Consider the following 23,786-nt stretch of genomic DNA (forward strand, 5'->3'; position numbering starts at 1 on the left):
AAGCTGATCCATATCCCCTTGATGCTTCCTCGGTGCTATCAAATTGTTAGAAAGTTTGATGGCGACAATAGTTGAGTTTTCCATATTATATCAAGACTCTAGTCCGCGACTCCGACGATTGGAGACACGAACCTTGTAGTAAAGACACTCGTTGGTGTGGCGATAAACACTCGACTCCACGATCGCACCGGTCCGGGCCCCGGAACCCGCGAATAAAGAAAGTGATGATCCGGTTTGTACCCCAGCCTTCTCGTGGATGTAATCGTGGGAATCGCTGGTAAATAAACGGCGTAGAAGGTAGTCAATGTCTTTCGCTTTGACTAAAAAAGGCTCGCGTGGCTTTGTGCGGAGCTTATACTTCTTTGTCATATCCACCTGGATATACTATTTAAAAAGTTGTTAGTTCTGCTCGAGCGGCGGTCGATAGACATACATTAATAACATCTTCTTTAACGGTATCGGCGAGCTTCCGAAATGTGGTGCGTTCCCAAAACGAAATAAAGTTGATGAACTGATTATACACTGATTTTTGGGAGGGTAATTTTATCCGTGTGGTAATGTAGTCTTCTACAAATGACTTTTAAGACTTCAGGAGATGGTACTGGTTCATCTTTCATCCTACCAAGATCACCTGGTTCTCCTCGAGAAAGTCTCCACCTTCCAGATATATCAGCGAGTAATTCAGCTCAGATTTGATTAAGAACCCGCAGGACCCAGTTCTGCGCTGCACGATCGTACCTCCAGCTTATGTCTCATCGTTACCATTGGGTCAGGTGACCTCTGCGCCTAGATGGTCATGGCGTCAGATAGATACATTAACAGTTGCTAGTAATAGCTACCCTAGGGCAAACTAATATTCTCCTCCTAGATAATTATATTTTCCTATAATTATAGTAACCCCCAGGGTAACCTTTCTATATAGGGAAGGCGTGGTTGCCCATTGCTCCTTCCTGTAATTAGTACAATTATCTCCATGGGCAGGAACTACCCAGATGTTCCTTCCTGATTTCACATAGAATACATGAGGAAACCCTGTCGTGGGTAACTGATCCACCTCGCTTGAGTGGTACACAAGATATGATACCTTGTATGATAGAGGCTAACTCCTCCAATGGAATGAGCATGCCTATAGTCTATTATCAAGACTAATTTAATACCCTAAGTCTCTAACAACGACCCCGGAGTCCGGAGACTGCAGCTGGTAGGGCTTCTTCCTATTTAGAGTTGGCGCCGCAACCGGGCCCACTTTGGCGGGGTCCGCTGCAGCCGAACCATCCACTGGTTCCGGTGGGATCCACATTCATTGATCTCGATTCCCAGCAGAGCGAAAGCTGAGGGCTGGATACCATTGAGATTCAGGATGTCAAACTTTTGGAGGCATTCGGGGCTAACTTAGTCGGCGGCTTTCTCAGAGACAGAGGACCTATCTCGTTCTTTGTTGCCCATATTTGGATTATATATATCCACTACTCACACTACAACGATGTGTGTCAGCTCTGTTATTTAGATGACGGGGGGTAGAATCATAAAAAAATACATAAGTGATGGTCTCATGTGCTTCAGAGAGCTGAGTCAATGAGTAATATCATCGTGGTCGAACAAGGTTAGAACAGTTTCACAGTGAGATCTATTCGTCTAAGGTTCAGTCTATGAACCATATTACTTTTCATCTAAATACAATCTTGAAAAAACTCTCAAACTAGCTCCCATACACCAGCCCAGGCCCAAGCTGATCGATAGACACACTCCGAGTAGCGTTCTGCGCCTCCACGAGATTCATAACCGCCATTTTAGCAGCATGGTTATCACACCCATAAACATAGTCAATCTTAAGCGTACACCCGTCACTCCTCTCAAACGAGCCGCACTTCTTGCAGCCCCCGATATCGCGAATATTCTGATACGCGTCCCACAAATCATTTCCGCTGACCGTGCAGGTTGAGTCACCTTCAATGAAGACGCCGCAGCCACGGGTCTGATCACCCCAGCAGTTTCCGCTCAGGGCGCCGGATCTGTTAATGAGTTAGCAAGCGGTCTTAAAACGATACGGAGCAAAAGAAGGAGCTTACCCGGCTTTATAAAACTGCGAATCATCCCGATGTAGATAATTCACGGCATGGTCGCACCAGCTTAACAAATCCGGCGTCGTACACATGGATGACCCCTTACAGCTGTAGGGGTCGGGGTCTGGCTGGATGACGTTGATCAGGGGGTTATATCCCTGCGCTTGGATGACGAATTTCTTTGTGTCGATGGTGTCTGTTCCGATAGGCAGGGTCCACGTGTTTGTGTAATCAGTTGTCTCAAGGGTAATGGATCCCATGGAAGTCCAAGCCCAGGGTGGCGCCGTGGACCCCTCGGGGACAGTGCCGCTGTATTTGTACAGCGTTGTGCCTTCGACCATGTACTTGGTGCAGACGTACTGGTCAACCTTGAAGTTGACGCTCCACCCGGGGTCCGTGTCGAAGTCACAGCCGACGGAGTCCCAGAGGTATAGGCGGATGAAGGCGTAGGGGACCAGGATGTCTGCGGTGAATGTGCTTGAGGTGGCGCTAGGGGAGGACTTGTAGTTGGTGATTGTTTCGCCGCCGGGTAGGGCCTTTGTCTTGACTGTGACGGAGTTCGAGGCGGTGCCTAGCTTCCCCGCACCCCCAATGGCGGTTACGTGGAGGGTGTAGCTTGTGCCGGATTGCAGGCCGCCGATAGTGATGGCTGTCATTGAGCTGGGGACGCTTACGAGGATGCTGTCTCCTGAGTAGACGTGGTATCCGACCGCATTGCTAGCCGCTGTCCAAGATAGCTTCGCAGAGCTGTAGTCCGGGTTTTCCACTGTAAGTGTATCCACGGCGCCGGCACTAGAGCTAGTCGGCCATGATGAGGGGTCCTCGTTGAGCAGTGACCCGCCGTCAACTGCGTCAAGCATTTTCTGAATGTAGGAGTCGGCAGATAGGGTATCGTACGGGTTAGGCATCACGTCGTCTGTGATTTCGATGAACGAGACTCCACGTTCTTTGGCCAAGTTAGCGACCTCGATCACTGCGGACTCGGGAACGTTATAGACGATATGCCAGAGCTTACGCGGGTCCTTGGGCGTCCAGTCGTTAGGCGTGTATGAGTTCTTGTACGCATCATAGGACAGCTCAAATGTAAGCAGGGTGTCCATGGTATCCTCGAAGCAAGCCGCCATCGGTGATCCAGGGTTGAGGACTGTATAGGCGCCAGGGTGTGTGCGTTTGGTATAGTCGTTGATATACTTGTAGAGATCCGCGTATTTGTTGTCGGCGCCACATTCAGGCCATCCTTCGTCGAAGAAGATACCGCCGATGTTTTCACCGTAGAGCGTGTACCACATGTCAACGTCCTCCTCGATATGTGCAGTCCAGTCGGCTAGATCTCCGGAGCCCAATCGTATCTTGAATGCCTGAGTGCTCACACCAAGATAACCGGTGCGCACGTAACCGAGCACGATCTTACCAGAGCCTGCACCTCGAGTGATGACGTCTTGCCAGTCTGAGTCGACAGCCGAGTCGGGCCCATTGACCACGTTGGCGACCAGGATAGGCATCTTGTCTGAGTCATACCCGATTAAGTGATTCCAGGCCGCCGGATCAGCGAGCGGGTTGATATACGAGGCCATTGCGATCTGCTGCCCTTGGCCTCCGGAAGGGGAACTCGTTGGTACAGAGCCGGCGGCGAAAATGCGCGTAGCTGTTGTCGTGATCGTCGATTGTGCGTCGCAGCTAGTGACGGTAGAGCAGGTCGTGGTACAGTCGAATTGGGGCGCCCATAAATGCACACCACAGTTAGCGCCGCATTGTACAGCCGTTTGTAGGGGACACTCAGTAGCGGTAGCCCCACCCTGTAGCGAAGCGCCAGGGATAATATTGCTGGTCGCAATCTTGCCGTTACTATAGTAGATGTACGAGAAGGCAAAAGCACCAATAGCCAAACCTCGGAGCTCGTTGGGGACAATGGCCCTGTTCAGTCTCGTTGCAGAGTTCAAAGCCCAGGTGATAACCGTCTATACCCCGGCAACGACCTCAGCGTTTGTCCATAGGAGTTGTGTCGGAGCCATAAGAAGCCAGTCAGGAAATCCATCGCCATTGATTCCGTCAGCGAGGATACTCTGCGCGCCACATGTAACACTGCTCATGGCTAAATCGCGTGTGTGGATGTTGAAGAAGTCATCGCCCACGTCGCAGTTATTGTTGTCTGAGCCGGAGAGTAGCGACTGTAGGTGCTTTGCGACATCTGAGTCGAGCTGGATTTCCACGTCTCCTGCGCTTCCGCCATATACGGCACTTGCAAGGGTCGTAACCACAGCTGAAGGACTAGGATATTGTTAATTGAGGGTTCTAGTCTAGGTAAAGGTAGGGACCCTTACCCGTAAGCTTTATCCTGGTCCGGCGGGGCAGTGACCGTCACCCCAGATCCCCCTTCAGTGACAACAACAATAGCAGTGGCTGTTTCCAAATTGAAGGCATCTTCTATGTGAGCCGCAGGAATCACTAGGGGTACTGGAATATCATGGTTCGAATCTAAGCGGTAGAACATTGGGAATAGTATCCCTGCAACGGCAACAGCCGCGGCTGCTAGCACGCCCACTTGGCGCTTTTCAAGGCTGCGAGTTATAAGTACCCTATCCGAGTCTTCGAGGACGTCTATAACGGCTTGGTAACACGCCGAGTCAAGTTCTGCACACTTACTATCCATGCTGTCCTCCAGGTCTGGAGACAGAAACAGTATGATCCCGTTTTCGGCTGGGTCGCCCACTGCAGTGGCATCGAGCACATCTCCTGAGAGAGTAGGAGTTGGGACCTAAAACGTGTTAGACAGTTTCCCTGCTTTAAACCGGGATAAATTGCAAGGGGGACAAACTCCATTGGTAGTATATTAGGCGAGATCGCCAACGAAGAAGTAATCATCGGCACCATTGCAATAAGAGAGTAAAGAGAATAAGAGCACGAGAGATGAAGCGGGCGCCATTACTTCCAATAGACGGTACAATGAGTATGGCTATTACTTGAATTGATGAGACATTACGCATTATATAGCCATACCTTTCAAGAAAATCTGCGTATACCTCTCATCCCTCCAATTTACTTCAAATAAGGGTTTCGTACAAAAACGTACAATCCTCCGACGGATTAATGACTAGACTACGCTTTGACACAACCAGGACCCATCTTAGACCCATTTTCAACCCAACTTTTTGCATAAAATTCCTAATCAGGAAGGAAACTTGTCTTTTCAGGACTCTTTATGATTTGTTTATGATTTTGTGCAAAAAGTTGGGTCGAAAAATAGAAAAATAACCCATTTTGTCAAAGACTATTAATGACTAGAATACTAGCGTTGGATATCGTACAATCGTATAATGGGAGAACCCTTCGGCCCCCAAGCTAGCAGTAAGGGACTGCCTTCGTAAATTGGGCTCCATAGGTAATCTCAGTAACACTAGTTCTCTACTAGTGCAGCAAGTGACTTAGTAGGCGGGGTACGCATAGGGGCCAGGGTTACTTTCGGATTTAATGCATACATTGGTGCCTTAATGCCTTAATTTGGTATGGCAGAAAAATCAAGATACCTGAATTACAATTACGGAGACCTAGCCATATGAATATGAAGCTATTTCTGCCATACAAATCCATACATCGCATAATTCTTGGGCGGTTTGGACCTGAATTCAGAGGTAATAGCGATCCAATCAATTATATATATCTCTTGAGAGAAAAAAAAATATATAGATTCCTAAATGAAGGTAGATCAGGAGGAGAGTCAAGGAAAAAGGAAGAGAGGAAAAGGAAGAGAGAAAAAGGAAAGGAAGAGGGGGATCGGTCCCGGTAGACAGCGCGCGGGAGTAGGTATTACCTTGGCAACGGATGTTTACCTTAACGAGTTGGTAAGGGTTTGTCCGGCGTACTAGTTATTCCGTGCCGAAAGCCTTACAATACACTGTGTCCTAGGGCCTGAAAGCGGTCAGGTTGAAGGCCAACATCAGGCCGAATCCAGGCCAAATACAAGCACCAAGGCCGCAATGCATTGCATTAAATCCGAAAGTAACCCTGGCCCCTATGCCCCTGCGTAGGTGGGGGGCACTGGAAGGCACAAATACAACCTCATCCAACCATCTCCATCTATCATTTGATCCGGATATCCAGCAACCTGCTACAATGGAGCCTAACGCCTTTCAGCGAGAATTTCACGATGCGTGCTCCGATGGCGACATGCCAAAAATCCATGAAGCAATCGCCACTGGCCGCTTAACTGTTGAAGACCTTGACGCCGGACTCAGACACGCAACACTAATGTCACACGCTGATGCTGTGGCTACCCTTTTTGACGCCGGTGCTCGCGTCTCAGCAGAGGCAACGGGCTCTCTCCACGGAATAAACTTCCACCAGGACCCTCGGATTGTCCGCCTCTTCCTAGACAACGGCTTGGACCCCAATGCAAGGATTTCTAACGGCGAACCTATACTCCCGTATGTTACGCCCTAATAAAGAAGAGATAAGATATCTTAGATAACTAACTCCGCCCCTGTTGGTATAGCCAGTTTTTTAATCTATCGGCTGCTACTGTATTGCTCTCTGCCGGCGCGGACCCTAACCTCCGCGGACCAAGAGGAGTCTCTCCCCTCGGCCGTGTTATTGTGAGCACCCGGGAACCAGATACCTCTATGATCGAGCTATATCTCGAATACGGCGCGAAATTGGAATCAAATCTGCTCTTCTACTCTCTCGGACCGCATGTACAGCATCGCGAACTGAAGACCCGCTTTCTGCTTGACAGGGGCGTAGACCCGAATGGGACTTCCGACGATTGGGGTACACCTCTACACCTCGCTGCGAGGCTCAGCAACGTGGAAATCGTTAAGATGCTGTTAGAGGCTGGCGCGGACCCCACTGTCCAGTCTGTTGGCAGGAGGATCGGTAAAAAAAGACACCACCGCAGGTGGCTGAGTACATGCGACATACCGAGGCCCGCGAGGCGATGCTCAGTCTCTTCCAGGGTTACTCTCGCTAAGTAGTAAGAACCCAGATAGCCAAGTTAGCGTGGCATTGCTTAGGAATCGCAGATAGTATTACCCTCTTTTTCCTTCTCGATTTGATATTCACGTGTAAAGCCACGTGATATCGCACGTGCGAGACGCTCCTGGAGTGCTTTCGGGATATTCTTTTCGGAGAACATATTTTGGATAGTCAAGAAATTGAAAGAAAATCATGGTAGGATCAAGAGAAGGGTCTCGGGGTTTGGATTTATATTTGTTCTTAGGATGGGCATAAGTTCGGAGTTGGCCTATATCACCCCAAGGGTGAGAATTGTCACCCCGTTCTCACCTCTCTCACCCCAGTCTCAAGACTTCTCACCCATATCACCAGTGCTCACCCTGGAGTGCCGCTCAAGTGCTGAGGGCGAATTGAGCATTGGCTGTAGCCTGTGTATAACATGTGGCTTAAGTACGGCTGAGCGGACGGGAAGCCCTGTTTTCCACACCCTATGTATGTATCAGATTATGTTTCGAAGAGGATTATAAAGTACGATTGCAAGGGTTGGGGGTGAGGATGCTAACAATACCACAATGCTTGTCGCTAATTGGAGATCCAATCAGAGTGGTCGAGGTCTTGGGCAATATGGTATTGGTCGATTAAACCGGAAAATTCATGCACGTTGGGCGATCCCCTGCAGTTGAAAATGAGGAGATACTCGCTAGTTGGTACAACATAGTTGTCTGCACGTCGGCATATAACAGTTACATATCTCATTCACACGATGACCACCATCCTCTTTGTTCCTGGTGCTTGGACCACTCGGACGTTCTACGAACCATTTCTCCAAGCTCTCACGGTCGCTGGCTACGATGTCCACTACGCGGGGTACCCCTCTGTAGACTCCTCGGACCCGTTGGTCACTGATTGCCAAGCCGACGCCGATGCTATCACGACCATTCTCCAGTCTCTCGTGGAGGATCAGGGCAAAGATGTTGTGCTCTTTTTGTATTCCTATGGCGGCATGCCTGGCTCCGCCGCGGCTACCGGGCTAGCCAAAGCGCAGCGGGCTCAAGAGGGCAAAGCAGGTGGTGTTATTGGACTGCTGTACCTGGGCGCTTTCATCGTACCCGAGGGTATTAGTTGTGCCGGTGCCCAGGGTAGAATCCTGCCCCCCTGGGTCTTACACGATCAGGTATGAGGACCTCTTCGTCTCCACTATAGTTATATAATGCAACTTGCTGACATGTTGCAGCCCTCGGCGAATCTTGCTGTCGTGGATGACCCCATTAAAATCTTTGCTGCCGATGTTGATGCGGTCTTGGCCCAGTCCCTGATCGCAGGACTCAGACCGCATGCGACCTTGGCTTTCAATTCGCCTCAGCCCCATCCGGCCTGGGCGGACGAAGCGTTCCGAGGGCGTTTGGCGTTCATTGTCACCACTGAGGATCGTCCGGTACCAAAGGAGGCGCAATTCGGCATGATGGCCTCCACGCAGCAGGCGTGGATCGTCAGGGAACTGGTGTCCAGTCACTGCGCGCCATTCCTGAATCGGATCGATGAGACGGTGGAACTTACTAGGGAGATCATTGGCCAATTCCTATAAAGGGAACTAGACTTTCACTTGGGGTTAGGGTTGCTATGGGCTTTTCATGCAGGTCACCAGGATCCGACAGCAAATCCAACAAACATGCAAACCTTGTTGGATTGCCCGTATATACAGACCAAGAAATAATCGCTTCACGATGAACATATTCCTATAGAAAAGGACATTAAGAATGTATTGAGTAGACAATACTGTCTTCAGTTATCCCAAGTTACGACTACAGTACGAAGAGAGAAATAATTCGAAAACGTCTGTACAATTTATTTCGTATCTTCGTGCACCTCTAGGTAAGATTTATCCGCGACCGAGACTCACTTCTGAGACGCCTCTTCCATAGCTCTCAAAAAGCAAGCCTTATCAATAGGCCGCCCATTCTTCTGACTTCCTTTCCACGCTCGTCGCTGGTTGACCTTCCAAGCAGAGTCACTCTTGTGCGCCTCCTTTTTCTTTTCATCCCCGAGGTCCAGCTTCATAATCAACAGGCGCAGCGCCCAATTCTCTATGCCACCAGCTTTCTTTTCGGTCTCCATAAGCAGGCGTAGCAGTTCGATGTGCAATTTTCTCAACACGGCCTTCGTTTCAGAGAATGCCCCCCGAGCAGTGATCTCCTCCAGTATGTACTGCTTCATCTCAGGTGACAGGGTATCTCCTTTTTGGGAACCCTTAAACACGCTTGACAACGCTGTGTTGGAGAATCCTGGCGATTGCATTGATAAGATGATTGGGAAAGATAGCTTCCCTTCATCGAGATCATCACAGAAGCCCTTGTTTTTTGTGTACTAAAGTAAAGCAACATGTTAGCTCAGATCCGTCTTTAGAAACATAGTAGGGGATTTGGTACATCTTCGCTTTGAAGGTTCTGGTAGTCATCTCGGATCTGGAAATGTCTTCCAAGCAACGTCGCAAACTGACTTATATCAAGGTCCCTAGGATATATTAGCCTGGAACTCATTTTCTTGTATGATGAGCGTTAAAATACCTATTCACCGTCGCCTCGGATCTCATCAGACGGCTAATAAGACGGAATAAACCGCCAGTCTCTGTGTAATGGTCAGTAAATTGGTGTATAAAGATGGATGCGCCAATACGTACTGCCGTCAACCATGCTTATATACTGCGCAGGGGTCGGTACATGCGTATGGTAGCTCCAGTGGAGATCGCGTCCCTGTCCAAGCTGCAGGTTACGCATTTCATCTGGTACTGTCAGTCCGAAAATTCTCGCAAGCAAATATGTAGAGATAACCTACCTGTGTAAACTGAAACCGCAGACGGGGAAAGCATCTGTACGAGATACAAGGCTTCGTTCATCAGGTATGTCGCAGTATTGATGGTTTGGCCAACGCCAAATATCTGATGCGCCACTGGCCTTCCGCGTCTGAGGACACTTCCGTCCTGGATGTCATCGAGCCTATTTAGAGGTCAGTGAGGAGAAACAATTTCAGGTTGAAATGGGCCCAGTTACAATAATGATGAGTTGTGTAGGAAGTTGACTGCACCCTCTATGATCAGGAGGGACTTCACGGGCACCTTGTACCATGAGTTCAGAGCCGCTATCAATGTCTGTCTCACGTTCTTAGAAGGCAGAGAGTTGATGTATGTGTAGGGATTTAACACGGGCTGTGGATTTCTAGTTAGCACTTAGGTCTCCTTGTCTCCAGCGACTCTTGCGGATAGAAACTTACCTCATCGACTGTGGGATACCCAGATGTGTACTTCGCCAGGACATCACTCTCTGCTGTGTTGTCTGGAATATTGTTAGTCTCGTTTGCCGGATTGAAACCAACTGAGATAGCGTGTTATACTCACTTGACTTAGGTTCTTGCAGTTCAATCTCTTTAGTGCCATTGGTCTCTTGTTTTGAGTCACGAAGGTGCTCTTCAGGCGTGAGAACTCGCACAGCCTCACTGCCAAACTTCTCAAGGTGGTCTTTATACGGGTTCCGTTCAACCTTGAAGTAACGAGGAACACACAGACTCCAAACCCAGTTTCCAGCCATTGAATGCTCGAGCAGTTTCAGCCAGTTGAGAACTGAATCTGATGGGCTAGCCGTCGCCTTGTACTGTTCTTTCAAGTAACAAAATCGCTCTTCGTGGGCTCGGATCTCCGCCTGGACAACCGCCTTTGCTGCGCAGTGTGTCAGACCCTGTGTAACTGCGACAATATGTACCGCATTGACTAACGGCACCTCGCCATTGCTTTTGACATGAGCGTCGTACTCCTTGTCCCAAGAGAACAAGTCATTTACCAGGCATAATTCCGCATATGCGACGTAGCTCATAGGATCAGCGATTTTTTCTTCCTCGGGGGTGAGCGTGATGCCTGATCCCCATCGGAAATTATAAAGTGTCCAGCTTGGAATAATCAGATTGAGTTCTCAAATTCGGAATGGGGTGACATACTCTGCTGCTGCATCAACAATTCTGAACTCCAGGTAGTCATCCAGACTGGGAAATTCAAGACTTCTCACGTCCTGTACCGAGGCAGTGAATGTTTGCCACGCTTTAAGGAAAAATTCGCCGAACACGGGATCCAGACGCAGGTACTCGGCCGCGATCTTGGCCTGGACCTCGGATTTGCGTTGTGCTTTAGCTGAAACCCTGTTCGATACAGAAGTCATACTGCTCTGATTAATAGCCTGGTGAAGCATTTTGTTTTCGAGCAACAACTAAATCGCGCGTCAGTTTCTTGATCCGCATACATAGAATGATTTATCATACAGCTTCTTGATCAGCGGCATTATCGGTTTCATCTGACTCGATGTTAGTTGCGGAATATAGAGTAACTTATTCCCACGTACCATCGTGAAGGAATGCATATTCCACGGTGTAAGCGACAAGCGCAAGTCTTTCGGGTAGGCAGTTAGGCGCACACAGTGAAGTAAAATTACCCGCGTGTGCATTGAGATTGCCGAACTTCGACCCAACGGCATCAATTCCATTTAGGTCTATGTGGCATTGTACTGAAACGTGATCGGCAATTATCGTTTGCTTGTGAATATATGGGGTAAAGAGAGAGGAGTATGCCGGATTATTGGCGTAGATCTCGGGATCAATGCTCTCCGCATACACGTCGGCTATTGTTTCTCCCATGTTCGATGATGCTTTGTGATTCGAGAAAATACCGAGCTGCACGATGCACATGCAACAGCCGAGGGGGCCCGGGTGGTATAAATAATCGAATTAGAAAAGTAAACCACCCTTGCTAAGACAGCTGCGCTAGTTTAGCCCGGCACTATAAATGTCCTCTTCCGATGCCGGTTCTTTCGTTTCTACCGTACGATATACGAAGTACGCGCAAGGGAGGCTACCACTTTGCACCGGACAAGTCCCACAATAATCAACGTGTCTAGCAACCAATGACACCAATTGGCTCCGCCTTGACACATACAACATGAGTGAGACAAGAACCAACTATGTTCTCCACTAGAAGTAAATCTAAAGCACGTTTTCATCCGAGGCTCCTATCTCGATAGATACCGAGCAGTTGACTCGCGCACAAATTCGAGTGACGATCATCTACCTTTTACGTTTACTCTTGCCTATTTGAGTGCGAATCTAACTTGTTGCTATCAAGGACAGCACGCCATGCCATTAAATGAGAGCTATGCCAAGCGAGATATCCACAGCGAAAGGAGCATTGAAAATCATAATCTCGGTTGGGGGCCGTTACTTTTAGTGCACTTCGTGCAAACGGGTCGCACCAATAAGAAACCAGCACGTTAGTACATCGTGGAGTCTTTTGCTCGTTATCTGGGCTATTTACAACCGGCAGGATCGGAGGGACCTTTGCGAAACGGCCGACGCCACGAGCCACGCCTTGGTCGGCGCTTGTACGCTCTAATTTGGCGAGTTACAGGGCGAGAAATGTGGAGATGGTGGAGATGAGAGCCGGGAAGATTGAAAGATTCCCGTAATAGCCCAGATGGAGTATGGAGTAGTAAAAAGTACATCTGCATCTAGACAGGATCTTCCTTGAGGTTTCCTATCTGAGCTGCCGCTGCTTTTACGAGTTCCCGAGGTGGAGGAGATGTCAGCACGAGGGGTCAGTCACGTGTGGGATGCTTAGTGATTTCAGACTATACCCAGAATGGATTAGCGTCTCGATATCGATTTACGGAGGACGGAGTACTCCGTACAAGGGCCATCATTCTGTTTGATATAGACAAGCCAAAAGGCCGGTTCATGATTCCATCAATTATCAATACATAGTAATCAAATCTTCGCCGAGCGGGAGACCGACGTGGATTCGCCCAAAAAGATCAATCGATCAATGGCAGACTCATGCTGCCAAGAGGACTTCAAGGCACCTTTAGTACCTGCAAGTGCTTGTGAGCGCACCCACCTGGATGCTATCTGTGTCGCACGCTCATCGTCATCGGAGGATGCATCGTAAATGACCAAACATGAGGACACTATAGTGGCAATATGTTGCAGGATCTCCCTGTCGCGCCACAGGAGTTCGTCCCTGTTGGTACTCTGTGTAATTTCGAGCAGAGCGTTTAGTCTTCCTTCCACACTAGCGCGTTCCTCGGCGAACCTCGATTGGCAGCCTTTCAAAATATCCTTTGTCCATTCAACCAAAACTGAGCCTGCCGACTTCTTACCCTGCAACCGTTTGTCGGTAAGGACTCGAATAACATCCTCCGCCATAACACTGACTGTGCCCTCCCAGATGGCATTGACAGTGGTGTCTCGGAATATCTTGGCGATGTTCAGAATACCGCCATCTTCATTATTTTCGCAGTATCCAACCCCACCCAGGCATTCCATGCAGGCCCGAAGTCCATGAACCGCGTTCACACTAACAGTGGCCTTCAAGGCGGGTGTTATCAGACGCAGGAGAGTGGCAGCCTTGGCAGGATCATGCGGGATAAGTCCAGCAGCTTTGGTACTGCGGACCATGGAGTCCCAACTCTGCTCCATGGTACCCTGCAGTGCGACCCCGAAGAATGCCAAGTGCATTGCCGCAGAGTAATTGACCGTCTCGTCCGCCATCCACCGCACATGCTGCACATTATCCTGCAGAAGCGCTCCGCGCGTCTTGCGGACGCGAGTGTACGCCCGGCAAATGGATAGTCCACGGCCCCAACCTGCTGCTGATACACCTGCACAGTAGAGTCGGGTGATATTGAGAACGGTCGAGATGGCATTGACTCCCTTGCCTTCCTCTCCCACCAGCCAACCACGAACCCCCTTCAACTCCAACTCCGCTGTGGGTAGGGACTTGGTGCCCAACTTGCTCTTCAAACGCTGGATCCGAATGCCGTTCAGCTCGCTCGCGTCACTGTTCTTTCCGGAGCGGCGCCGCATGGGTGCAAGGAAGAGACTGAGACCTTTCTCGGTCTGCGCAAGAAGCATGGCCATGTCGGAGTCGGTGGCACTGCTGAACCACTTGAATCCGTCGATGCGCCACGGGCCCAGTTGCAATCCATGAGCATCCACATCTCGTCCCTGTTCGACATCTCGCGAGATTTCTTCTGTCGTCAACCGCCACGCCAGTGTTTCCGTTTCCCGGACATCACTGCCGCCCGTTCTCTCCGTCATCCATTGTCCTGTTGTCCAGGCCTCACCGGGAATATCTGATACAAGACGTCTGTATGCTTCTTGCAACACCGCGCGGCGGCCGGGCTGATCACCGTCCACGTCGTCCAGCCGTGCCGCCAACAATTTGGCCGCTCCATCCGTCATCGAGCCAGGACACCCCGTCATCGCAGCACTGGGTGACCAGACATGATTCATTGCGAATTGTTGCACGCGTCGATTCCATTGTTCATTGCTCTTCTTGTAGGCGACTGCAACCAAGCCCTCCTCTTGTGCGATGGCTGTCAGCTTTCTCCACCCTTCTCCGGTGATTAACGGGTCGACACTATTCTGGATGCCGAAGGTACTAAGTGGTCGGATGATGGGCTGGTTCACCTCGGCATCGGTGGCCAAGTTCAGGATAACCGGATGCAGTGCACGACGCGATAGGTTGTGAACTGAGACACCAACGGGGGAGTCCCGTGGCAGGTAGAGATTGAGAATCCTCGCGAGAGCTATATCATCCGAAGCAGCCAGGGAGCTTGAGTTTGCGGACCCATCGTTGACAAAGGTATATGCTGGGGGAACAGTGGGGATGGATTGGAAGAAGCCATCCGTAGACGATGAGGGTTTTCTGCCGGTCGAGTGTACCATTTTGCTTGTTCAATTCGTATTTGCGGGGAAATAAAGTTGGGGGTGCACACTATATAAGCACCGGATAGTGTCCATCAGTACCGAGGTTCCCCATGTGGGACTTGTTTTTGATATTGCAGTTCCACCGGATATCTGGCTTCCACTGGATGTATCTTGAATCCCATTGGTTAGAGAGGAGCTCTGTCTCCACAATTTGGGTATACCATATCTATTCCACCGGATATAATCCAGCTGGTAATTCCAGAGTCAGTTCCACGTAGAACATAAAGTAAATCATTGTCTTCATATGCATGTGCTAGATAACTGTTTTACTTCCACTTCTTCGATCCGCAACAATGTCTTCTTGCACTATCTACAATCCTGTGAAGGACTATACTATACCCAATACAGACCTCCTATCCCTTGTCTTTAGTGAGAAGTCTACATTTATCGAGACATACAGTTTCTAACTATGAATAGACCACCCCGACGTGCTAGCAAAAGATGATACTGTCCTCCACGTGGAAGGTGCAGACAGCAGCAACAGTATCACCAAATCACAATGCCGCGAATACACCATGCGAATTGCCCACATTCTACGCGAGAAGTTTGCGATTGGCGCCCAGGGCCCAGGGATCGATACTGTTTGTTGTATCTCGACCGGACAAGTTCTTCTCCCCTCGCTTTTCTACGGCGTGATTGCCGCGGGCGGGGTGTACAGTGCGGCTAGTTCGAGTTTCACGGTTGGAGAGCTGGCACGACAGGTGAAACACGGAGAATCTCGACTCATTGTTACTAGCAAGGACTGCATCAAAGTTTCCCTCAAGGCTGCCGCTGAATGTGGAATCCTACTGGATAGGGTGTTGGTTCTGGAGAGTTCACGTGGACAGAGAAGTCTTCGAGATGGACACGGGAAGGAACTGCTCCACGGGTCCACCGGACAGCTGGCTTGGGAGGTGATTTCTGATCAACAAATCCTGCATGACAGGGCCGCCTGCCTGATTTACAGCAGCGGAACAACTGGCGAGCCTAAAGGTTAGTTGCGCCGCTCCTTTTGTGCTTCATAACTAATCAAGACTCAGGCGTTGAAATTACACATGAGAATCTGGTGTCTGCTGCCGTCGTCAACCTCTACGCCTACCGCGACTACATATCCAGACAAAAAGCTCAAACCCCAGGCTTCACACCAGAATACCGGACAGTCGCACACCTGCCGGCAGCGCACATCGCCGGCTGCCAGGGCTATTTCCTGCAACCGGTGCTATGCGGCGGAACAGTGTACTGGATGTCCAAGTTCGAGCCGAAAAGCTTTCTCTGGAACTGTGCGACATATCGTCCCACGTTCCTCTTTACCGTCCCACCAATCTACCAGTTACTGGTACAGAGCCCATTGGTGAATGATCAGTTTAAGCATATGATCCATGCGGTATCTGGTGCGGCGCCCATGGGGCCGGATTTGGTCGTGCGAGCATCCAGGACACTGGGATGTCCCGTTTCACAAACTTGGGGTCTTAGTGAGACTACTGGTAGTGTCACCATCTCTCCCTGGGACGAGTTCGAGTCTGATGGAAGTCTTTCGCCTCTGCTTCCGAATATTCGGCTGCGCATTGTCGACGAAGCCGAGAATGATGTCGAAGACGGACAGGAGGGAGAGTTTATCGTCCAAGGTCCAATGGTTACGAAGGGGTACTGGAAAAACGAAGAAGCCACGCGATCGAGCTTCACAGCTGACGGAGCATGGTTCAAAACTGGCGACTTGGGATTGCGACGAAATGGGAGGATCTTCATCATCGACCGGAGGAAGGTGAGTGACTATACCTCAAGCATAAAGTAATTTCTGACAGTTTCGGTTGCGCTTCAGGAGATGATCAAGTATAAGGGTCTTCAAGTCGCACCAGCAGAGTTGGAAGGTCTTTTGCTATCGCATTCATTAATTCAGGATGTCGCTGTCATTGGAGTTCCGGATGTCAACATGGCGGGAAATGAGCTTCCCCGTGCGTATGTGGTCGCTGATCAGGGCAAAATCACAGAAGATGCCATTAAAAGCTTCATTAAATATAACCTCGCCTCACATAAGCAATTGAGGGGTGGTGTTATCTTCGTGCCTGAGATTCCCAAAAGCCCGACTGGCAAAATCCTTCGAAAGGAATTGCGAGCGGCTGCGATGGGAGCCAAGGCGAAGCTGTGAAGTGGAGCCGAGGTTATATATCACGTGACCTCAAATCGATTGACAATTCCTGTCCACCTTCAGACAACCGTCAGTAAATATTGAACTCAATAGCAAATAGAGATGAATAGATCACCGTCAATCATACATACCTTTTACCAGTACGAGGAGTAGATCTTTGGCATCCTATGACATAAATATTTGACTTCCGAGCTCCACCGGATGTCAGATCCCTCCCAATATCCCAACCCTTGTATTCCGCCACTATGGCGCCCTCCAGGGTCCGATCCGCCTGTGCAAGGTGCCGACGACAAAAGCTCAAGGTCTTCCTCTCTTGTCGTCATCTTGGATTCTACTTACTATTTCCAGTGTGATGATACCCGACCCTGCCAGTTGTGCATTCGCTCCGAGGCAGAATGTACGGATGTTATAAACAAGCGACGAAGGTGGGTAGGACGCATCATAGCATAATATATATTCTAAGAATTATAGAAAAAATACCGGAGCTCAGTCACCAAGCAGCAAACCGCCTGAGAATCGTCCACTGCTCTCGGAAACGGCCCCTTCGCACGATCCCAGCCCCGGTCTACAAACACAGGTTGTGCCCGGTGGCAACCATGCTACGGATCTGGTCACCAGCCAGCGAGAGCGAGCCCACTCAACCTTTCGTCATGCCCAGGAGGTAAGATTGTCTACTGTCAACCCTTTCTTTTGCGGTTCTCACCCCGTCAGCTTTTTCGCAATCATATGACCACCTTGCGGGACTCCGATGCCATTCCTGACGGAACCCCAGCAAACAAGCTGCCTCAGGTTCAAGGATCGAGAATACCAATTGTGGCCATAATTGGGATGCAGCTCCCATCGACAGCAGTTACTCTAGCCTTATTGGACTCATATCTCCAAGCGAATCACTGGTACCTTTCCATGTTTCATGAGCCCAGCTTTCGGGCGCGTCTGGTCACCATTCTTCAGACAGAGGGTATTCTCCCCTCTGAGAAGTCATTCTTATTGTTATTGCTGGCTGTCTTAATTCTTGGAGCCCGTTTTTCTAATCACGATACTCTACATTCCCTGGGCCCACAGTTTAATCTTCAGCAGTGCAAAGCAACGTGGATCGAGGCTGTGGAGAATCATATATTCTGGATTCTAAAAGAAGCCACTCTAGAATCAATCGCCTGTGCCGTTCTCATGTCCATTGAGTACCTTCTAGAACGCAAGACGCAGCTTTCCTTTACCATGTCCGGACTGGGATCGCGAGCGGCGCAGGCGATGAGCCTTCATGACGAGGCCACGTGGGGACCACTAGATTTCATTGAAATACAGGTGCGCAGACGAGTTTGGTGGTCCATCTACATGGTCGATGTGTGAGTTGAGCAACTATCCATACACATATGAAGAAATTTAACACGCTCCAGGTATATCGCACAAGCGTACGGGAAACCATCAGTCCTCCCAACCGTACAGTTCATCGTTTCCGAGCCAGAAGATCTAGATGATACGATGGCCACCTGCCCGGGGATCGGATCATACGAGGTACGAGAAGACGGCACGTTCAAGCCTGTGACGATATTCTCGTACAACCGCTACAAAGCACAGCTGTACTCGATTGCCGATCCAACGGCGCATAGTATACGCCTGCCTCATATCAAGCGCACCTATGCCCGTCTCCTGGATTGGGAAAAGACCGTCCCACGAGAGCTCAAGCTTGGCAGCTTTTCGGAGGATCAGAGCATGATTGACGACCCTGCTCGGCGTCTTTTTTCCCTGCAGGCACTAACACTACAGGTGTCTTATGACTACAAACACCTGATATTGTTTCGTCCATTCCTTCTCAGTAGGAAATACCTCAGTGTCCGATTACATGATGGCCCGATCGAATCGCAAGATGGATCCGGTACCACGATCCGTGACCAATTATTCACTTCTGCCTTACGCATGTCGAGCATCTGTCGATGGCAAAATATTTTATCTATTCTTGGGAACACCACCTCTGCCGTTCAACTCTGTTTCCAGTGCTTCACAGCGGGTGTGGTGCTGGCGATGCTGGCCTTATCCGAACTGTCCTCCCCGCGGCTGTCTGAATGCAAGCAAGGACTGGCCCGTCTCATTAAATCTCTGGAAGTGGCAGGTTCGGGCAGTCCTTTATCCCGACAAAGTGTTGATATCCTGATGGAAGCCATGCATCTTATCTCGGCCGAGGAAGTCAAGGAGCTAGTCTCCAGGGCGGGCAAACCAGCGGAAGATTTACGCGATGTTGTATCAGACTCAGTCACATGGTCGGCGGACAGCTGCGGGACGGGTGATGCGCAGCATTCAATGCAGCCAGATGCAGTGCATGGGCAAGGCATATGGGCGGAGTTGGACTTGACGCCGGATGAAAGCGAGCCGGAAATACTTAACTCCATCTCTCTATACCAATCGCTTGCGTCTTTGTTCTAGCCAATACCTGTCATATAACGGTAATAGCATGGAATGCAGGCTTGTGTACAACACTCTCATCACGAACAGCGGACTTTAACGATCTATATATTTTTAGTACCGCGAATCTCACCGCGAGGCTACACCTGGGCAATCACATATTGATGTGTCCCTTGTTAATTTATGCTATCTACATAACGGGCAACGTTCAACTGTTTCCGAGGTTCAAAGGCCTACCAATTCCAAGACGATCTAGCCCTGCTGCCCTGAGCCCGTGCGTGATTACGTCAGCAGGTGCGTGCTCAGTTCTACCCGCTGACAAAAAGCGGCAAGAGATGAGCCTAAAATGGAAAACGGAAGGTTCTCTTAGGAGGGCCCAAAACATGCACAACCTGCCTTAGTGTATATGCATCTCGACGAGTTCGTGTAGAACAAAACTTGTCGGGTTATTATCGTCGGCCCGATGCCAATCCGATACGATTGTGTAGTGTCCCATTGGTCTACGTGGTCACTCCGATACTAACTAAACATGCCCAGGAGCCTCACACAAGCATCTCGAAGTTGAATTGAAGCGCCTACAACAGTTGTACGCTGCAATATGCAATGTTCCGGCTGTTTCAGAAATATTTTGTTAATTTTCACATGGAATCCTCACGGCAGACCCCTGTCGCCACGGATACCCACATCGCGGTCGCGCAAGCCGTTCTAATCCTTGCACAAAAGTAGCGCCGGGGCACGTTGACTTGGGATCCGAACAAAATTACAATTCTGTGGCTAAACTACCAGTGGGGATTCGGAAGTATGCCACGTAGCAATCGTTAGCTCTTCGACGGAGTACTCCGTACTCGGCATCCAATCCCAGCTAGAGCAATTGGTCAACATTCTCAATTCGGATTTATACATCATAATCCCTTGTGGTAGGTAAATTGTCTCTCAAACTTTAGCCGCTCAATTTTCAGCATCGAGCACATCACTGCCATGCTATTACTGTGGTTTGGCTTCTTTTCCTTCGTTTTTGGGGTGGTGATCTATCGACTATATTTCCATCCTCTCAGCAAGTTCCCGGGGCCGAAACTAGCTGCCCTAACAAGTCTTTATGAATTTTATTACAATGTGGTCCTGGGTGGCCGGTATCTGTGGGAGATAGAGCGGATGCATGAGAAATATGGTAAGAACATTATTCGACACTCATATCTCAATACTAAACATTTTCGAGGTCCTATCGTGCGCATTACACCCCACGAGCTTCATGTGGCAGATCCAAACTTCTATACGGAAATCTATGCAGGCCCTACCAGGAGGCGCGACAAAGACCCAAGACTTGTGCGACTGGCAGGCCAACCGACTTCCATGTTCGCGACTGTTGATCATGGCCTGCACAGTTCGCGTCGAGCTATCCTGAACAGCTACTTCTCCAAAAAGTCAATCGCAGGCTTAGAAGACATGATCCAGGGCAAGGTGCAAAAGCTTGTCAAGCGGCTAAGCATAGCCTGTGATCAAGGCACAGTTGTAAAGCTGGATGCTGCGTCTTCGGCTCTGACTGCGGACATCATCTCGGAGTATGCGCATGGTGTGAGTCTTGACTACTTGGACGATGTCAATTTCAATAATGAAGTTGCAGACTCCATATTAAGTCTTGCATCTGTAGTTCATGTGTTGAAATTCTTCCCTTTCCTTTTGGATCTTTCAAAGTTCATACCTGATAAGGTGCTTGAAAAGCTTTGGTTCCATGCAGCCAACATTTTGCGACTACAGAAACTGGTTCGTGCTCAAGCCGACGTCGCACTGCAAAATGGAGGTAAAGTGGACGGTCAAGCAACAATGTTTGGTGCTCTCTGTGACCCCTCCTTGCCTGCGCAGGAAAGAACATTGGATCGGTTGCAGGACGAAGGCTTTTCGTTGATTGGTGGAGGCACAGAGACTACAACGGGAACATTGAAGATCGTTATGTTCCACTTGCTCAATGAGAAGGCATTACTTCTCAAGCTCCGCGAGGAGCTCGAGCAATACCCATCTAGCACATGGGCCGAACTTGAAAAACTGCCCTACATGGTGAGAAATGCAATATGGTATGCAAAGACGAGACTAATTAATGGACTTTGTTCAGAGAGGAACGATAAATGAGGGCCTTCGGCTCTCCGGCGTCATAACTCGTCTTCCCCGACGTGCACCCGATGAAGCACTGGTATACAAGCAATGGACAATTCCCCCAAACGTAAGCTCATATGCCCTCCGATATGAACAACGCTAACGCGTCTCAAAGTCCCTGATGAGCACATCATCTCATTTTGTTCATACAAACTCGGACCTGTTCCCTAATCCGCTTGCCTTTGACCCTGAGCGCTGGATCCGGGCTGAAGCGGCCGGCCAACGCCTGGAGCATATGATTGTCACCTTCAGCAAAGGCTCTAGACAATGCATGGGTAACCAGTAAGATAAATTCAACTTCCTCTCCTGTGTTCTCAGACTTACCCGTATTCTAGTTTGGCTTTGGCAGAGTTGTACCTGGTCATTTCCACGCTGGTGCGGAGATTCGATATGGATCTATATGGGGTGACGGCAGATAACATCGTCACGCATAGGGAGTATGGCTTTGGCGTTCCAAAGGAAAGAGGTAAAGGATTAAGGGTCAGTATTACACGGGTTCGTGACCCGTAGTTTTATCGTTTGACATATACTCTTTCACATGTATATATTGGGGGGTGGACTTCTACGCGATCATGTTAACACTGGGAATCAGCTCAAAAAATGATATTTTATACAAATTTCACGACCCTGCACAAAAGAGAAACCAAAGCAACAACCAAGCTATAATTGCACATGGTCAGCACAATCTATAAATCTCAAGGTCACCGAACACATCCACCAAGCCACATTCTACTCGTTTTCTACCAATTAGGACCATCTTCAGACTATTTATACATTGATTGCATTCGCTTAAAGCAAACACACTCACACTCGAACCCACGAGGCTAGCATCAATATTCACTACCATACCACTAATCTATCTATCAAACCGCAGCCATGGGAGGATGCAGGGCGTCTGACGAGTTCCGCGAGGAGCATGCTAATTTCTGGACCCTCATGCAGCAAATTATCCATGGCCTTAGAAACAACTATCCAACAAACCAAGACGAAGTCATTGGCCGGATGGGCCAACTCAATCTCCAACTCTCGACCCTTCGACGAGCCGGGGAGATGATGGGGTTGAGTTATCCACCTAGCGACATCGTCCTCGATGCTCCACCTCAGTACTTCACTGCCCGCGCTCAGCGCCATCCAAATTACTTCGGTACCAACTTTGGGTACTCCTGCTGGTATACCCAAGCCCAGCTGGGCTACGCCATTGCAGACCTTCTCCACCAGCGAGACCACACCCGTGTAGCCGACCAGTTGGAGCAATTGCTAGCGAGTTGGCAATTGACCGAGATGAGAGCTTTCCCTCGCCAGCTCTCTACTCGCAATCCTGTCGAGCACCCGGCCAATATCGTGCATATTGATGGCCCACCATACTATACACCAGGCGCTGGGTGCAGCAAGACAGAGACTGGGCCAGTCCGTGTCCATATTACTATGCCTGCTCCAACCGATACTATTTACGGCGTGGCACGGCAGACTCGCCATCGCCCTGCACAACGAGGTGCTCGCCCGAGACGTCGTGGGAAGGCTAGGCTAACCCCGCCGATGCCTAAGATGGACGTTCAACTCCCGAATATCATGCATAACGGCGATACTCACCATGTTCCACTACCGACTCTTCCTGCTGTTCGTTCCTTTTTCACTCCATACAGCCTCCCCGGACATGCTCTGCCCGGTATATCGAATATGTCTGTGCCACCCCAACGTGGTATGCAGTTGCCGTCTAATGTGCCAGCCCCTGATACTGGTGATTCATTATCTGTTTTGAATGCCCATGCCGGGGAGACTTTGAATAAACACCTGTTCTGTCGGGATGGGGTTCGCCGTTGAGATAGTGGGCAATCTAGCCCGTTTGAGCTTTTTAGTTGGACCCTGGATCATCACAATGCTTTGGTATTGACTACCACTGAGTCTAAGAACTCTGGTTGATTTTGTGGTTATTGATCATGCTGACTTTCATTGGTAGGTTCTTATACTCCCTTGTGTTTTGATCGACTATGGATTGCATCCTCTCGTTTGGAAACAAAAAATGGCGATTGCCTAGTATGGAATCAGAATGCTTTATACACACACAAGACATTGATACCTGGAAGTTAGTCGCCATAGTCCTCTGGGAATATTCCTGAATAAATTTTGTGTTATGTACTTCCAAATTTTGGAGCCTTGAGCTTAATAGAATTCATAGCAGGTATTCACTAAATAATGGAACGTTGTATCTTAGTCGGTTAAAATAAAATAACTGGAGACATGTTTGCAACTACTACCAATACGAGGATGTTTTCGGTGAGAAGTGCAAGATCGATGAGCAATAAACA

General features: G+C 49.4%; 9 protein-coding genes across 9 annotated transcripts; 6 read left to right on the forward strand and 3 right to left on the reverse strand.

The window, feature by feature from the left end:
• Nucleotides 1-769: 769 nt before the first annotated feature.
• N7518_003632 (uncharacterized protein) lies at nt 770-4,713 on the reverse strand (the record flags this gene model as incomplete). The annotated part of the gene is made up of 5 exons (XM_057184559.1): nt 770-786; nt 1,747-2,012; nt 2,070-3,958; nt 4,028-4,331; nt 4,385-4,713. 5 exons carry the CDS (start codon nt 4,711-4,713, stop codon nt 770-772), a joined length of 2,805 nt encoding a protein of 934 aa, XP_057046009.1.
• Nucleotides 4,714-6,173: 1,460 nt separating this feature from the next.
• N7518_003633 (ankyrin repeat domain-containing protein) lies at nt 6,174-7,030 on the forward strand (the record flags this gene model as incomplete). Its single annotated transcript, XM_057184560.1, has 2 exons — nt 6,174-6,484; nt 6,553-7,030. The coding sequence occupies 2 exons, from the start codon at nt 6,174-6,176 to the stop codon at nt 7,028-7,030; spliced, it is 789 nt and encodes a 262-aa protein (XP_057046010.1).
• Nucleotides 7,031-7,773: 743 nt separating this feature from the next.
• N7518_003634 (alpha/beta hydrolase) lies at nt 7,774-8,595 on the forward strand (the record flags this gene model as incomplete). Its single annotated transcript, XM_057184561.1, has 2 exons — nt 7,774-8,184; nt 8,245-8,595. 2 exons carry the CDS (start codon nt 7,774-7,776, stop codon nt 8,593-8,595), a joined length of 762 nt encoding a protein of 253 aa, XP_057046011.1.
• A 317-nt stretch (nt 8,596-8,912) lies between these two features.
• Nucleotides 8,913-11,684, reverse strand: N7518_003635 (bifunctional terpene synthase/polyprenyl synthetase family protein; the record flags this gene model as incomplete). The annotated part of the gene is made up of 10 exons (XM_057184562.1): nt 8,913-9,374; nt 9,437-9,521; nt 9,575-9,635; nt 9,688-9,789; nt 9,843-10,003; nt 10,058-10,222; nt 10,278-10,946; nt 10,995-11,260; nt 11,313-11,344; nt 11,393-11,684. Coding segments are annotated over 10 exons (2,295 nt in total), but the record flags the coding sequence as incomplete, so codon positions are not given.
• Nucleotides 11,685-12,806: 1,122 nt separating this feature from the next.
• Nucleotides 12,807-14,768, reverse strand: N7518_003636 (uncharacterized protein; the record flags this gene model as incomplete). Its single annotated transcript, XM_057184563.1, has 1 exon — nt 12,807-14,768. The coding sequence occupies one exon, from the start codon at nt 14,766-14,768 to the stop codon at nt 12,807-12,809; it is 1,962 nt and encodes a 653-aa protein (XP_057046013.1).
• A 335-nt stretch (nt 14,769-15,103) lies between these two features.
• N7518_003637 (uncharacterized protein) lies at nt 15,104-16,935 on the forward strand (the record flags this gene model as incomplete). Its single annotated transcript, XM_057184564.1, has 4 exons — nt 15,104-15,179; nt 15,228-15,782; nt 15,830-16,551; nt 16,609-16,935. The coding sequence occupies 4 exons, from the start codon at nt 15,104-15,106 to the stop codon at nt 16,933-16,935; spliced, it is 1,680 nt and encodes a 559-aa protein (XP_057046014.1).
• A 201-nt stretch (nt 16,936-17,136) lies between these two features.
• Nucleotides 17,137-19,353, forward strand: N7518_003638 (Zn(II)2Cys6 transcription factor; the record flags this gene model as incomplete). Its single annotated transcript, XM_057184565.1, has 4 exons — nt 17,137-17,360; nt 17,407-17,596; nt 17,647-18,278; nt 18,330-19,353. The coding sequence occupies 4 exons, from the start codon at nt 17,137-17,139 to the stop codon at nt 19,351-19,353; spliced, it is 2,070 nt and encodes a 689-aa protein (XP_057046015.1).
• Nucleotides 19,354-20,310: 957 nt separating this feature from the next.
• N7518_003639 (cytochrome P450) lies at nt 20,311-21,766 on the forward strand (the record flags this gene model as incomplete). The annotated part of the gene is made up of 3 exons (XM_057184566.1): nt 20,311-21,384; nt 21,440-21,547; nt 21,596-21,766. 3 exons carry the CDS (start codon nt 20,311-20,313, stop codon nt 21,764-21,766), a joined length of 1,353 nt encoding a protein of 450 aa, XP_057046016.1.
• A 590-nt stretch (nt 21,767-22,356) lies between these two features.
• Nucleotides 22,357-23,301, forward strand: N7518_003640 (uncharacterized protein; the record flags this gene model as incomplete). Its single annotated transcript, XM_057184567.1, has 1 exon — nt 22,357-23,301. The coding sequence occupies one exon, from the start codon at nt 22,357-22,359 to the stop codon at nt 23,299-23,301; it is 945 nt and encodes a 314-aa protein (XP_057046017.1).
• Nucleotides 23,302-23,786: the final 485 nt, after the last annotated feature.

This window comes from Penicillium psychrosexuale, assembly GCF_028828465.1.
Source record: "Penicillium psychrosexuale strain IBT 29551 chromosome Unknown utg000002l, whole genome shotgun sequence".
Classification (NCBI taxonomy): Eukaryota; Fungi; Ascomycota; class Eurotiomycetes; order Eurotiales; family Aspergillaceae; genus Penicillium; species Penicillium psychrosexuale.